This window comes from Rhea pennata, chromosome 1 (genome assembly GCF_028389875.1).
Source record: "Rhea pennata isolate bPtePen1 chromosome 1, bPtePen1.pri, whole genome shotgun sequence".
Classification (NCBI taxonomy): domain Eukaryota; kingdom Metazoa; phylum Chordata; class Aves; order Rheiformes; family Rheidae; genus Rhea; species Rhea pennata.
The window spans coordinates 771,973-785,566 of record NC_084663.1 but is presented as its reverse complement, the minus strand read 5'-3'; the positions used below and the strand labels follow the sequence as shown (position 1 = coordinate 785,566).

Genomic DNA, 13,594 nt, shown 5'->3' with positions numbered 1-13,594 from the left:
GGGAAAGGGGACCGGGTCCCCCAGCCCAGCCCCCTCCCAGGCCCCCGGGGGCTCTGCCCCAGCCCCAGCCCGGCCCCAGGAATGGGGTCCCCAGCCCCATCCGACCCCTCTGGGGCCAGCGCAGAGCGGGATCTTGGAGGTGGTATGTGGGGACCAGCCAGGACGCAGGGCTGGGGCGGGGTCCAGGAGCTGGGGATCTGGGAGTGCTGGGCAACTTGAGGACTGGGGATCCAGGAGCTGGGGATTCAGGGGTGCCAGAGGATCCAGGGACTGGGAGTCCAGGGGATCCACAGGATCCAGAGACTGGGGATCTGGGGGCTGCTGATCTGGAGGTGTGGGGGATCCAGAGGCTGCAGATTCAGGAATACAGAGGGATCTGGGGGCTGGGGATCTATGGGGATCTGCGGGATCCAGGGACTGCAGAAGCAGAAGTGCAGGGGGATCTGGGGGCTGTGGACCCAGAGGTGCAGGGGGACCCGGGGACTGGGGATCCAGGGGATCTGGGAGCTGCGGGTCCAGGGAGCCAGGGCATCCGGGGGCTGCAGATCCAGGAGTATCAGGGGATCTGGGGACCGGGGATCCGGGGAATCTGGGAACTGCGGATGCAGGGATCTGGGGCACCCGGGGGCTGCGGATGCAGGGGCGCGGGGGGCTGCGGGCGCGGAGGTGCCGGGGCACCCGGGGAGCGGGGCCGGGCTGCCCCGCGCCCGTGGCTCCTCCCGCGGCCGCTCGGCTCCTCCTCGCCGGGCCGCGCCGCGCCGCGCCGAGCCCAGCGATATTTAACCTGGGCCGGGGCGGGGAGCGGCAGCTTCGAGCGAGCACCCGGCCCGGTCCAGCCTGGCTCCAGCCTCAGCTCCGGAGGAGCCGAGCGCCGCCGCAGCCGGTACCGAGCCCGAGCGGAGCGGAGCGGCCGCAGCTCCCGGAGCCCCCGGCAGCGCCGAGCCGCGCGGGCACCGAGCCGGAGCCCGCGCCCGAGCCCGAGCCGCAGCCCGAGCGCGGCGGCCCCGAGAGGCGGCGAGCGGCGCCTCGGCCCGGCCCGGCCCAGGTACAGCCCGGGAGTGTCGGGACACCCGGGACACGCGGGGCGGTGCGGGGCTGGGACACTCGGGGCCGAGACACCCGGGGCGGTGCGGGGCCGGGGCAGCCGGGACACCCGGGGCCGGGGCAGCCGAGACACCCGGGACTGTGCGGGGCCGGGACACTCCGGGCTGGGACACCCGGGGCCGGGACACCTGGATCACCCTGGGCGGGGCGGGGCCGGGACACTCGGGGCCGGGACACCCGGGGCGGTGCGGGGCCGGGGCAGCCGGGACACCCGGGGCCGGGACCCTTGGGAGAGCCGGGGTCGGGGCAGCCGAGACACCTGGGGCGGTGCGGGGTCGGGACACGCGGGACTGGGACGCCTGGGCCGGGCCGGAGCGGTGAGGGGCCGGGACGCTCGGGACACTGGGGACACCTGGGCGCGGGACACTCGGGGCAGCCGGGCCGGAGCGGTGCGGACCCGGGACTCCCGGGAGCGCCGGCGCAGGCGGGCGGCGCGGGCGGAGCAGGGAGCCGCGAGCGGGGCAGCTCGTCGGCGCGGAAGAGCGCTGGGGCGGCGGGGAGCGCCCGGGGCAGCGGGGGCAGGAGCGGCGCCGGGCCGGGCCGGGCCGGGCCGGGCCGGGGCAGCCCGAGGGGGACGGGAGCAGCACAGGGGGGTGCAGGGGCAGCCAGGAGAGGGAAGCATGTGGAGGGGGGGGGGCGGGGGCAGACGGGGGCGGCCAGGGGGGCCAGGGGCAGCCAGGAGGGGGAAGCACGGGGGGTGGGACACCGGGCAGCCGGGGAGGGGGGCGGAGGCAGCTCGGGGGGGGGAGGTGGAGGCAGCCAGAGAGGGTCGGGAGCAGCCGGGAGGGGCAGGCGGAGCGGGTCGGCTCCGGCGAAGGGTCCCGGGGAGCCGCTCGGTGCAGCGCCCTCCCCGCCGAGCCGAGCCGAGCCGAGCCGAGCCGAGCCCTGAGCCTTTCTCCTCTCCTGCAGCCCCGGCCCCGGCCCCGGTGCCGTCATGAGAGCCCCAGCGCCGCTTGCACTTGGTTGCATCAGCTTGGTGCTGTGTCTGCTGGAGCTGCCCGGCTGCCAGCCCCTGCCCGCGGGGCGCTCGCCCAAGCGCAGGTGAGCCCGCACCCTGCCTGCAGCGCGGCACGTCCGCCCCGGCGGGGCAGCGCCCGGCACCCCCCCGTGGGGAGCGACCTGAGCCCCCCGCGTGGGCAGCGCCCGGCACCCCCCGGGCGTGGGACACAGCTCCGTGCCCCAGCCCGGCAGCACGCTGCGTCCCGGGAGGACCCGGCCCCGCGCCCTCTGTGCGGGACCCCTCCAGTCTCCTGCGTGGGGCAGAGCCCCGCTGCCCTTCTCCAGTGGGGCCGGGTGCAAGTGGCTCCGGCAGGGCCCTGCAGCCCCGGCCCAGCAGAGCGTGGCTCCACGCCTGGCCTCGCTCCCAAAGGGGCCGCGTCTGCGTGCCTGTTGGTGTCCGTCTGTCCCTCCGGCCTTGGCCGCTCGCCCTGCGAGTCACTCCCCACGCTGGGGCCGTGCCCGGCCTCCATGCAGCCGGGTCGGAGATCACCTTGAGGCGCCGTGTCCCACCGCAGCCCCATGTTCCGCTGGTGGCGTGTCCCTGAGCGCCGCGGGGTCGGCCGCCTCTCCGGTCTCACCGGAGGGAAGTCGGCGCGCGAGCGAGGCGGGAGGAGCTGCGCTGCCGGGGCTCCCGCGCTGCAGCCGGCCCCGGCGGGAAACAGGCTACTGGCGCGTGGCTGAGGGCCAGGCTGTGGCGAGGGCTAACGAACTAATTACTGCATCCGGCAGCCTGCAGCCTGAGACGGAAAGTGCCAGGGACAGCGGGTTTAGTGAGCAGCTTCCGGAGAGCGCGAGAACCGGCGCCGTACCTGTGTGCGCTGCGCGTTGCAGCGCAAGGGCTGGCCAGAGCGTGTGTGCACGTGCGTGCAAGCACTGGAAGGGGTGTGCATGCAGCAGTGAGGGTGTGCAGGCACTGGAGCGGATCTGCACGTGTGCACTGATGGGACAGGGCGTGTGTGCGTGTCCAAGGCCTGGACCGAGTGTCCGTGTGTGTGCCAGGGCGGGATGGGGCCTGGGACGGGCTGGGGGCCGCCTGGGGCCATAGGCACGAGTGCCAGTATCACGGCCGGGAGCTTGGGCCACGGGGCCAGGAGCTCGGCACAGCTGTGGCACCAGCATTGCAGCCGAGAGCTCAGCTGGGTGCCCGAGTGCCGTGAGTGTCGCGTGGGCCGGATGGGTGAAGAAGACGCCAGGCCAGGCCGGAGGACGGGACTGCCGCAGCCGGGAGGGTCCGTGGGAATCTGGCAGCGGTGGCGGGAGGCAGCCGCGGTGCTGGCAGGTGCGGGCTGCACGGGAGCTGCCGGCAAAAGCGCTCGCTGGGAAAGTCCCGGCGCGGCGGCCCCTGGGCCGGGAAGCCTCTGGCTCCCGGTGCTTCCGGGCACCAGCTGCCTCCGGTAAACAAGTCCCGGGAAGGGGCCGGCGAGTGCAGAGACCTTGCCCCGCGGAGGCGTCCTGCGCCGGCAGGGCCGGAGGAATTTGGCCTCCATTCCTGTTCCTGGGGCTCAGGGCCAAGCCGTGTCCGGCCTCGACCCTGGCTGGGATGAGCCGTCCGGCGCCCATCCGGCTTCCTGCGCCGGCCCGGCTCCGGCTGGGAGCCTTCGTCCCCGGGCGGGAGGGAGAGGCCGGCGGGTGGCTGCAGCAAGCAACGGGGCAGTGCATGGCTGCGTGTGCACACTGTGACCCGAGCATGTGAGCGTGACAGAGCATGTGTGCACACTGGGATGTGCGCACACTGCATGTGCGCAGGGCTGATGTAGCGTGCGTGTGTGTGTGTGCTGGGATGTGTGTGCACTGTGTGGGGGGGATAGAGTGCATGTGCACATGCATGCACAACGGGACACGTGTGTGCTTGTGCATGTCAGGGGTTGCACAGTGTGTGTGTGTGCGCCTGTGCACACTGGGATGTGTGCACAGGAGTGGCAGAATGCATGTGTACATGCATGCACAGGGAGACGTGTATGTCGGGTGCTTGTGCATGTCAGGGGCTGCCTAGTGCATGTGTGTGCATTTGTGCATGCCAGGACGTGTGTGCACTGCGTGTGCGGAGGGGTGATGGAGCGCCTGTGTGTGTGTGTGTGTGTGTGTGTGTGTGTGGTGCACACCGGGACATCTGTGCACTGCATGTGTGGGGATGACAGAGTGCCTGTGTGTGTGTGTGTGTCTGTGTGTGCGCACCGCGTGTGCGTGGGGGTGGCGGAGCGCGTGCCTACATGCATGCACAGCGGGCCACGTGTGCACTTGTGCGTGGGGGTGCGTGTGCGTACGTGCCGGCTGGGACGTGTGCGCACCTGTGCGTGGGGGTGAGGACGTGCGTCATGCGCGCGTGCCGGGACATGCGCGCGGGGGGCACAGAGCGCTGGTTCCTCCGTGCGCCGTGCGCGCGCGGAGCGGGCCCTGCGCGCCGCGGGGCTGCGGCACGGGCGCTCGCGTCGGGGCTGCCCGGCGCCGCCCGCCGGCCCCTCCGGCTCGCCCGCCCGCGGCGGCAGCCGCAGTACGTGTGCAGCTGCAGGTAGCAGCTCTCCCTGGCCAGCCGCTGCCGCCGCCGCTGCTCCTGCCGCTGCCCCTGCGGCAGCCCCGCGCCGCCCGCTGCCTCCTGCCGCCCTTCGGGACGCGCTCTGAGCCCCCGCTGCTCTCTTGCAGGGAGCCCCCGGACCGCAGCCCCCCGGCAGCGCCCCACCAGCGCCCGCCGGCCGCCCTGCTCCTGGGGGCCCGTGCGGCGCCCCGGCCCGCCGGCGGCCCGCGGCGCCCGCAGCTCGCCCCGCGGCTCCCACCGCAGCACCGGCCACGGCTCGTCCCACGGCTCGTCCCACGGCACGGTCCACGGCTCGGTCCACGGCTTGACCCACGGCTCGTCCCGTGGCACGTTCCACGGCTCGTCCCACGGATTATCCCCCGGCTCGCCCCCCGGCACAGCCCGCGGCTCGCCCCCCGGCCGGGCGCGCAGCCCCCGCGGCGGCGGCGGCACCTGCGCGGCCGCCTGCAGCAGGGGCAGCTGCTGCGCGTGGGCTGCGCGCTGGGCACCTGCCAGGTGCAGAACCTCGGCCACCGCCTGTGGCAGCTCGTGGGCCGCGCCGGCCGCCAGGACTCGTCCCCCATGAACCCCAACAGCCCCCACAGCTACGGCTGAGCCCCCGCCCGCCCCGGCGAGCCCCACTCCCGCCGCAACTGGGGCACGGGCCAGCGGCAGCCAGCGGCCCGTGGCGGCAGCCCGGCCTGCCCCGCTCGGCCCCGGGTCCAAGGGGCGCCGGCTGCCGGCGGCAGCGCCGGGCCCGCGGCCCCCCTCGGCTCTGACTCGGCAGCTTCCTCGCCCGCCGCCGCTCCAAGGTGTCCCGGCACCGCTCTGCCGCCGCCCGCAGCACCGGCCCTGGCGGCGGCACCGGGAGCCGGGCGGGGATGCAGCACCGGGAGCTGGGCGCGGGTGCCGCACCACCCCGTGAACCAGGCACGAGTGCAGCACCCTGCAAGCTGGGCATGGCTGCAGCACCCGTGTGCCAGGCAGGACTGGAGCACCGTGCACTGCTCCCGGTCACCTTGCCCCCTTCCTGAGCCCCTCCAGACCCCCGGCACCCCGCGGTGCCCACTGCTGTGTGCCCCAGTGCAGCACTGGGGGCAGCCCTGCTCCTTCCCTGCCCCCCCCACGCCGTGGCCCCCGGGGCTCGGTGGGTGCCAGGGGACCGAGAGCCAGCACTGAGCATGGGGGTGGCACCGAAGCCGGCTCCCACCCCCGCTCCCGGCCCCAGCGCAGGCAGGCTGGGCGAGCCCCCGGGCCGCTGCTGCTGTTCTCCGTGGCAAAGCGCCGGCAGCCGAGTGCTGCTCGCTGCAGCTGGAGCCACGCAGTGGGGACCAGCCACAGCTCTGCCGCGGGCACCCCCCTCCTCTCCTGGGGGCACCGCCGGCGGGCACCCACCACCCTGCCCGGAGCAGCCCCGTCCCGCCCGGAGCGCCCTCAGCCCGCGCTCCAGCCTTGCAGGCACCCGGGTCCCTCCCGGAGCGGCTGCTCCCTCCCCGGGGCCCCTTCTCCCCCCAGCTCGGGTGCGGCCTGGCCGGGGGCCCCGGCGCGGAGGCTCCGCGGTGCCGGCACCCGGCCCGGGGCGCCGCTCGCGCGGGGCCGAGCAGCGCAGTCCCGGCAGCGGTGCAGGCGGCCGCCCTGCCCCGCGCCGGGGCAGCGCCGCACCAACACCAGCCCTTTCCCTCCGAGTTTAAGTTAAAGGTTCGGATTCTGCGCAGAATAAAGTGCGAGTGGAGATGCTGCGTTGGGTGTCGGGGGTCCCTGTTTCCCTGGAAAGCTGCGTAGCGGTTTCTCCGCGCGGGCGGTGGCGTGGCGCGGGGGCGTTCGGCTTCCCGGGGCTGCGTCGCGCCCGGGACGAGCTCGGGGCCGGTTCGTCTCTCTGATTTGCTGCTTGCGGCGGGGAGCCCGGGCGGCCGGAGCCTGGCTCGGCTCAGCTCAGCCTGGCTCAGCCCAGCCTGGCCTGGCTTGGTTCAGTTCAGCCTGGCTCAGCCCAGCTTGGCTCGACTTGGTTCAGCCCAGCCTGGCTTGGCTCGTCTCGGCCTGGCTTGGCTCAGCTCAACCTGGGCTGGTTAAGTTTGGCTCAGCTCAGTCTGGCTCGGCCTGGCCCAGCTCAGTTTGGCTCGGCTTTGCTCAGCCCGGGCTGGTCCGGGCGCCGCGGGCACGGGAACGCCGGCACGGGAGGCAGCGGCCTTGGCGCCCGGCCGGGCCTCCGGCTCGGTGCAGGCACGGGGGAGTGCGCCGGCCTGCAGCCCTGCGCTGCCCGTCCCTGCGGCCTCAGGCCTGCAGAGCGCGGCGTGCCGTGGCTCGGAGCTCGGGGCACGGCACGGCCGGCAGCGCGGCTCGCGCCCCGCCGCGGCTCCGGCCCCGGCACCTGTCCCTGCACCGGCTGCTGCTCGCTGCGGTGGGGCCGAACGCCGGGCACCGGCCGGCGGCGGGAGCTCCGGAGCCCTGCACGCGGCACCGGCCCCGGGCTGCCCCGGGGCGGCCACGGCCAGCAGGGCTGGCAACGGGCTACCAGCGCTGGCCACGGCCATCGGTGCCGGCCACGGCTGCGGGCGACGCTGCAGCTGCTGGAGGGGCTGGTGGTGCCGGCGGCAGCACCGATGCAGGTGCCAGCGCAGGCGCAGGTGCTGGAGCGGGTGCCGGAGTGGGTGCCGGTGCCGTTGCAGTTGCTGGTGCTGGAGCGGGTGCCGGCGCCAGAGCGGGTGCCGGAGCGGGTGCTGGTGCCGTTGCAGTTGCTGGTGCCGGAGCGGGTGCCGGAGCGGGTGCCATTGCAGTTGCTGGTGCCGGAGCCGGTGCTGGTGCCAGAGCGGGTGCCAGAGCAGGTGCTGGAGCTGGAGCGGGTGCCGGAGCTGGTGCTGGTGCTGGAGCTGGAGCGGGTGCCGGAGGGGGCGCCGGAGCAGGTGCAGTTGCTGGTGCCGGAGCGGGTGCCGGAGCGGGTGCCGGAGCGGGTGCCGGAGCGGGTGCCGGAGCGGCGCGTGCTCCAGCGGCGGGCGGCGCCGCTCAAACATTAACCGCGGCCGCCGCGCGGCGGAGCGGCCCCCGGGCTCGGCCCTTGCGCAACCGCGGCCGCATAAAGCCGGGGGTCCCGGCGCCCCCCGCGCCGCCATGAGCAGCCGCCGCACGGTGAGTAGGGCGCCCCACGCGGGACCCGACCCCCTGCCCCACACGGGACCCACACTGCCGCCCCACGCGGGACACGACCCCCTGCCCCACACGGGACCCACACTGCCGCCCCACGCGGCACCCGAACCCCCACCCCACGCGGGACACGACTCCCTGCCCCACACGGGACCCACACTGCCGCCCCACGCGGCACCCGAACCCCCGCCCCACGCGGCACCCGAACCCCCGCCCCACGCAGGACCCGACCCCCTGCCCCACACGGGACCCACACTGCCGCCCCACGCGGCACCCAAACCCCCGCCCCACGCGGGACACGACTCCCTGCCCCACACGGGACCCACACTGCTGCCCCACGCGGGACCTGATCCCCCCCCCCCATGCGGGACACGACTCCCTGCCCCACACGGGACCCACACTGCCGCCCCACGCGGGACCTGAACCCCCCGCCCCACACGGGACCCACACTGCCGCCCCACGCGGGACCTGAACCCCCCGCCCCACTCGGGACCACCCCACATGGCACCCGAACCCCCTCGCCCCACGCGGGACCCACACTGCCGCCCCACACGGGACCTGACCCCCCGCCCCATGCGGGACACGACTCCCTGCCCCACACGGGACCCACACTGCCGCCCCACGCGGGATCTGAACCCCCCGCCCCACACGGGACCACCCCACATGGCACCCGAACCCCCCCGCCCCACGCGGGACCCACACTGCCCGCCCCACGCGGGACCTGAACCCCCCGCCCCACACGGGACCCACACTGCCCGCCCCACACGGCACCCGAATCCCCCGCCCCATGCGGGACCCACACTGCCACCCCACACGGGACCTGAACCCCCTGCCCCATGCGGGATCCACACTGCCTGCCCCACACGGCACCCGAACCCCCCGCCCCATGTGGGATCCACACTGCCACCCCACACCCATATGGCACCCGAACTCCCACCCCACGTGGGACCGGCCCCACGCGGGACCCACCCTGATGCCCCACACCCACACGGCACCCGAACCCCCCGCCCCACATGGGACCCACACTGCCGCCCCACATGGCACCTGAACCCCCCACCCCATGCAGGACCCACACTGCCCACCCCACACGGGACCTGAACCCCCTGCCCCATGCAGGACCCACACTGTTCACCCCATGTAGGACCCAACCCCCCTGCCCAATGCTGGACCTTAACCCTCCCCCCCCACGGCAGGACCCACACCGCCCACCTCATGTGGGACCTGAACCCCCTGCCCCATGCAGGACCCAAACTGCCCACCCCACACGGCACCTGAATCCCCCGCCCCACATGGGACCTGCACTGTCCACCCCATGCAGGACCTGAACCCCCTGCCCCTTGGCAGGACCCACACTGCCCGCCCCACATGGCACCCGAACCCCCCACCCCATGCGGGACTGGCCCCATGCGGGACCCACACTGCCGCCCCACACCCACACAACACCTGAACCCCCCCCCGTCCCACAGGGGACCAACATTACCCACCCCACGCAGGACCCACCCCCCCCCCGCCCCACGGCAAGACCCACACTATTCACCCCATGCAGGACCCACACCCCCTGCCCCATGTAGGACCCACCCCTCCTGCCCAATGCTGGACCTTAACCCTCCCCCCCCCACGGCAGGACCCACACTGCCCACCTCATGTGGGACCTGAACCCCCTGCCCCACGGCAGGATCCACACTGCCACCCTACACGGCACCCTAATCCCTCGCCCCACATGGGACCTGCACTGCCCACCCCATGCAGGACCTGAACCCCCTGCCCCATGGCAGGACCCACACTGCTCACCCCACGCAGGACCCAACCCCCCTGCCCCACGCGGGACCCATACTGCCACCCTCTGACCCACAGCCTGTGCCCCATGGTGAGACCTGCACCACTTGCTCCACAGCTGGGCCAGCCCCATGGTGGGACCCACAGCCCAGCTCCCCCCCATCCAGCACCAGGGCTCAGCCCCTGGCACCTGAGTGCACCCGCCATCGTGCTCGCCTCCCCACACTGTGGACCTATGTGCATCACCCCATGCTGTGGGGCTTGGCCCCAAGCTTTGCCCCGTGCTGTGGGGCTCGGCCCCAAGCATTGCACTGCACCGTGGGGCTCAGCCCTGAGCATCCCCCCATGCCATGGGGCAGAGGCCCCCAAGCGTTTCCCCGCACTGTGGGACTCAAGCTCCTGAGCATTGCCCCACACCGTGGGGCCCAGGCCCCTGAGCATTGCACCACACCATGGGGCTCAGCCCCGAGCATCGCCCTGCGCCGTGGGGCACAGGCCCTGAGCATCACCACCTCTCTGCCCCCCGGCTCGGGCCATGTGACCCCTGGTGAGAGGGACCCAGCCCCACGGGACCCCCAGCCCCAGGGGGCACACAGCCCCATGGGCCGCGGGCCGCCCGGCCCCACGGGGACCCCACAGCGATGCCCCGTCCCGCGGCCCGTCTCCTCCCGCGCCCGGTCCCTCCCCGCGCTCCGTTTCCACCTGCTTTGGGGCAGGAACCGCGGAGCAGCCGCTGCCCCAGCCCCGCTCAGCCCCGCTCAGCCCCGCTCAGCGCTGCTCAGCACCGCTCAGCCCCGCTCAGCGCCGGCCGGGCAGTTGGCTCCTCGCTTGCCGAGCGCTGGAAGCGGCCCTGGGCCGGGCTGCGAGGACGGCAGCGCAGTGCGCCCAGCCCCACTGATCCGGCCTCGCCGCTCTTGCCGCAGGGAGCCGACTGCCATGGGGCGCGGCGGCCGGAGCCGGGGGCCGCGTCCGGGTACCGGAACTATACGGTGAGACCACGACCGCCGCTGAGGCTGCTCCGACCGGGCTGCACGGGGACGGGCGTGCTGGGGGGTCCGGCCGCACGGGGTGGGCACACCTGGGGGTCCGGCTGCACGGGGCTGGGACACCTGGGGGTCCGGCTGCACGGGCTGGGCACACCTGGGGGTCCGGCCGCACGGGGCTGGGACACCTGGGGGTCTGGCTGCATGGGGCTGGGCACATCTGGGGGTCCAGCCACACGGGGTGGGCACACCTGGGGGTCTGGCTGCATGGGGCTGGGCACATCTGGGGGTCCAGCTGCACGGGCCGGGCACACTTGGGGGTCCGGCTGCACGGGGCTGGGACACCTGGGGGTCTGGCCGCATGGGGCTGGGCACATCTGGGGGTCCGGCTGCATGGGGCTGGGACACCTGGGGGTCCGACCGCATGGGGCTGGGCACATCTGGGGGTCCAGCTGCACGGGGTGGGCACACCTGGGGGTCCGGCCGCACGGGCTGTGCACACTTGGGGGTCCGGCTGCACGGGGCCGGGACACCTGGGGGTCCGGCTGCACGGGCTGTGCACACTTGGGGGTCCGGCTGCACGGGGCCGGGACACCTGGGGGTCCGGCTGCACGGGCTGTGCACACTTGGGGGTCCGGCTGCACGGGGCCGGGACACCTGAGGGTCCAGCCGCACAGGGCCGGGCACACTTGGGGGTCCGGCTGCACGGGGCCGGGACCCCTGGGGGTCCGGCCGCGCTCTGGCGTCTCCCGCAGCCTCCGCTGTGCTGCAGCAGGGGCAGCTGCTGGACCGGGTCTACGGCACCTACCTGCTGATGCACACGCACCAGACCGTCGACTTCGTCCGGCAGAAGGTACCTGTCCCGCCGCGGCGCCGGGACACGGCCAGGGCGCTGCCGGGGCAGGGGGCCGGGGCCCCCGCGGGCGCTCGCCCCGCCGACCGCCCTGCCGCCGCCTCCGCAGCACGCCGAGTACGGGCCCTGCTCCCTCCGCAAAATGAGCATCATGGAGGCCTTGGACCTGCTGGACAACCTGGTGGACGAGTCCGACCCCGACGTGGACTTCCCCAACTCCTTCCACGCGTACCAGACGGCCGAGGGCATCCGCCGGGCGCACCCGGACAGAGGTAGGGCAGCGCCCGGGCCGCCGGGGCCGTGCCCGCGTGCCCGCCGTCCCACGCGCTCTCCGCTCGCCCCCAGACTGGTTCCACCTCGTGGGGCTGCTGCACGACCTGGGGAAGGTCCTGGCGCTCTTCGGCGAGCCGCAGGTGAGCGGCGGGGAGGCAGCGCCTGCTGAGGGCTCCGCGGGCAGCCGGCACCTCCCCTGGCACCGGCCCCCGGCGCCGGCCGCCCCGCGGGACGCTGTCGCACCCCTCTGCAGTGGGCCGTCGTGGGGGACACCTTCCCCGTGGGCTGCAAGGTGCAGCCCTCCGTGGTCTTCAGGGACTCCACCTTCCACGCCAACCCCGACACCAGGGACCCCCTGTACAGGTGAGCCCCGGCCCAGCATCCGGGCTCCCTGGGGCCATGGGTCGGGGCCCAGCCCCAACCCCTGACCGGCTCCTTCCCCCAGCACCGAGTTCGGCATGTACCAGCCTCGCTGCGGCCTGGAGAAGGTGCTCATGTCCTGGGGCCACGACGGTAAGGGACCCGGGCCGCCCCGAGCCGCGGCTCCCGCCGCGCTGGGCGCCGGGGCCCGGAAGCCGTCTGCGCGGCGCGGGCGGCGCTGCCTGTTCGCGGCGACCCTGCGCAGGAAGGGGACGCCGCAGCAGTGCTCAGCAGCCCGCCCGCCCGTTGGGCACCCGTGGGACTCGGCTCCGACGGTCCGGCAGCCCCTGGGCGAGGGCTCTCCCCCGGGAGCCGCGGGCTGCAGCCGCACGCGCGCCCTGCAGCGCTTCCCGGCACGCGCTGGAAGCGCTCCAGGGTCCGCAGGGCAACGGGCACCAGCGGGTGCTTTCCCGCGGTGCCAGCAGCCTTAGCGCTGCCGGCCCCGTTACTGGGGCCTCGGATGCGGCACGAGCGGACTTTCCCCTGGAGTCTCCGCGCTTCCAGCCCCGACGCATCTGCTGCTGCAGCAGCTCCGGGTGTCCTGAACGGAGCTGCCCCCAAACACAGCCGTGCGTGTGCGGCGGCTCGCTGCCGTGCCCACGCGGCTAACGCCCACGCTCTCTCCCCAGAGTACATGTACAAAGTCATGAAATTCAACAACTTCTCCCTGCCCAAGGAGGTAAGCGGGGCTGGGGGGCGCGGGGCAGACGCCGGGCCCCACACCACCCAGCGCTGAGCCTGCACCCGGGGCAAGGGGGCTGGGCTGGCCCCTGCTCTCGGGCAAGGAGGCTGTTTCCCCCCGTTCCCTGGCTTGTCCGGCTGCGGAGCCCGGGAGCACCCCGGCTGCGCTGGCACAGCCTTGCCCCCCTCCAGGCTTTCTACATGATTCGCTTCCACTCCTTCTACCCCTGGCACACGCACGGTGACTACATGCACCTCTGCAACGACGAGGATCTCCGCCTGCTGCCGTGGGTCAGGGAGCTCAAGTGCGTGCGCCCGCCGGGCAGGGGCAGCGCGTGAGGGTCTTCCTCTGCCACCGCGGCGAGGGGCCCCAGGCTCACCCAAGCCAGGCGACAGGGAGGCGGGGTGCATGGAGCCAGGGGGGCTGGGGCCAGGGGCTGCCCTGCCGGGGGTGCCAGGGCCCCAGGGAGGGCAGAGGCCCCCAGCACTAACCCCACCCTCACTCCCACAGCAAGTTCGACCTCTACACCAAGCAGGAAGAGCTGCCCGACGTGCAGCACCTCCGGAGCTACTACCAGGCGCTCATCGACAAGTACTGCCCCGGGCAGCTGTGCTGGTGAGCCCTGCGCAGCCCCCGCCAGGGCCCAGCACTGCCGCCCGTCCCGCTCACCCCACACGCGGCCCCGGCCCCCGAGAGCACCCACAGCCCAGCGGGGCGCCAGGGCTATCGAATAAACCTGTTTGTCACACGCAGCCGCCCCAAGTCGCACTGCGTGGCCCAGGGCGCTGGGGGCAGCCCCTAGACCCCCCCCCAGCTCCCCCTCTGCTCTGCAAAGGCACTGCCGGCCTTTCCCC

At 74.3% G+C, this 13,594-nt stretch overlaps 2 protein-coding genes across 4 annotated transcripts; both read left to right on the top strand.

The window, feature by feature from the left end:
- The first annotated feature begins 998 nt into the window (after nucleotides 1–998).
- Nucleotides 999–6,354, top strand: ADM2 (adrenomedullin 2). The gene is made up of 3 exons (XM_062578929.1): nucleotides 999–1,045; nucleotides 2,014–2,145; nucleotides 4,744–6,354. The coding sequence occupies exons 2-3, from the start codon at nucleotides 2,039–2,041 to the stop codon at nucleotides 5,228–5,230; spliced, it is 594 nt and encodes a 197-aa protein (XP_062434913.1). The 5' UTR covers nucleotides 999–1,045; nucleotides 2,014–2,038; the 3' UTR covers nucleotides 5,231–6,354.
- Nucleotides 6,355–7,065: 711 nt separating this feature from the next.
- MIOX (myo-inositol oxygenase) lies at nucleotides 7,066–13,486 on the top strand. Of its 3 annotated transcripts, none has more exons than XM_062579313.1 (10): nucleotides 7,066–7,515; nucleotides 10,453–10,518; nucleotides 11,288–11,365; nucleotides 11,475–11,637; nucleotides 11,711–11,778; nucleotides 11,892–12,001; nucleotides 12,084–12,151; nucleotides 12,688–12,737; nucleotides 12,932–13,044; nucleotides 13,251–13,486. In XM_062579313.1, the coding sequence occupies exons 1-10, from the start codon at nucleotides 7,216–7,218 to the stop codon at nucleotides 13,357–13,359; spliced, it is 1,125 nt and encodes a 374-aa protein (XP_062435297.1). In that variant the 5' UTR covers nucleotides 7,066–7,215; the 3' UTR covers nucleotides 13,360–13,486. The 3 variants fall into 3 exon arrangements, with proteins under 3 accessions (XP_062435297.1, XP_062435287.1, XP_062435307.1); XM_062579303.1 differs by having other exon boundaries at nucleotides 11,285–11,365; XM_062579323.1 differs by having other exon boundaries at nucleotides 7,424–7,738; nucleotides 11,285–11,365.
- Nucleotides 13,487–13,594: the final 108 nt, after the last annotated feature.

Bases quoted from the DNA above. Each gene is read 5' to 3' on its own strand.
- ADM2 (XM_062578929.1), top strand. From the start codon at position 2,039: ATGAGAGCCCCAGCGCCGCTTGCACTTGGTTGCATCAGCTTGGTGCTG. The intron at 2,146-4,743 runs GTGAGCCCGCAC...GCTCTCTTGCAG, and splicing joins GGGCGCTCGCCCAAGCGCAG to GGAGCCCCCGGACCGCAGCC.
- MIOX (XM_062579303.1), top strand. From the start codon at position 7,216: ATGCAGGTGCCAGCGCAGGCGCAGGTGCTGGAGCGGGTGCCGGAGTGG. The intron at 7,516-10,452 runs GTGCAGTTGCTG...CTCTTGCCGCAG, and splicing joins CGGAGGGGGCGCCGGAGCAG to GGAGCCGACTGCCATGGGGC. The intron at 11,366-11,474 runs GTACCTGTCCCG...CCGCCTCCGCAG, and splicing joins TCGACTTCGTCCGGCAGAAG to CACGCCGAGTACGGGCCCTG.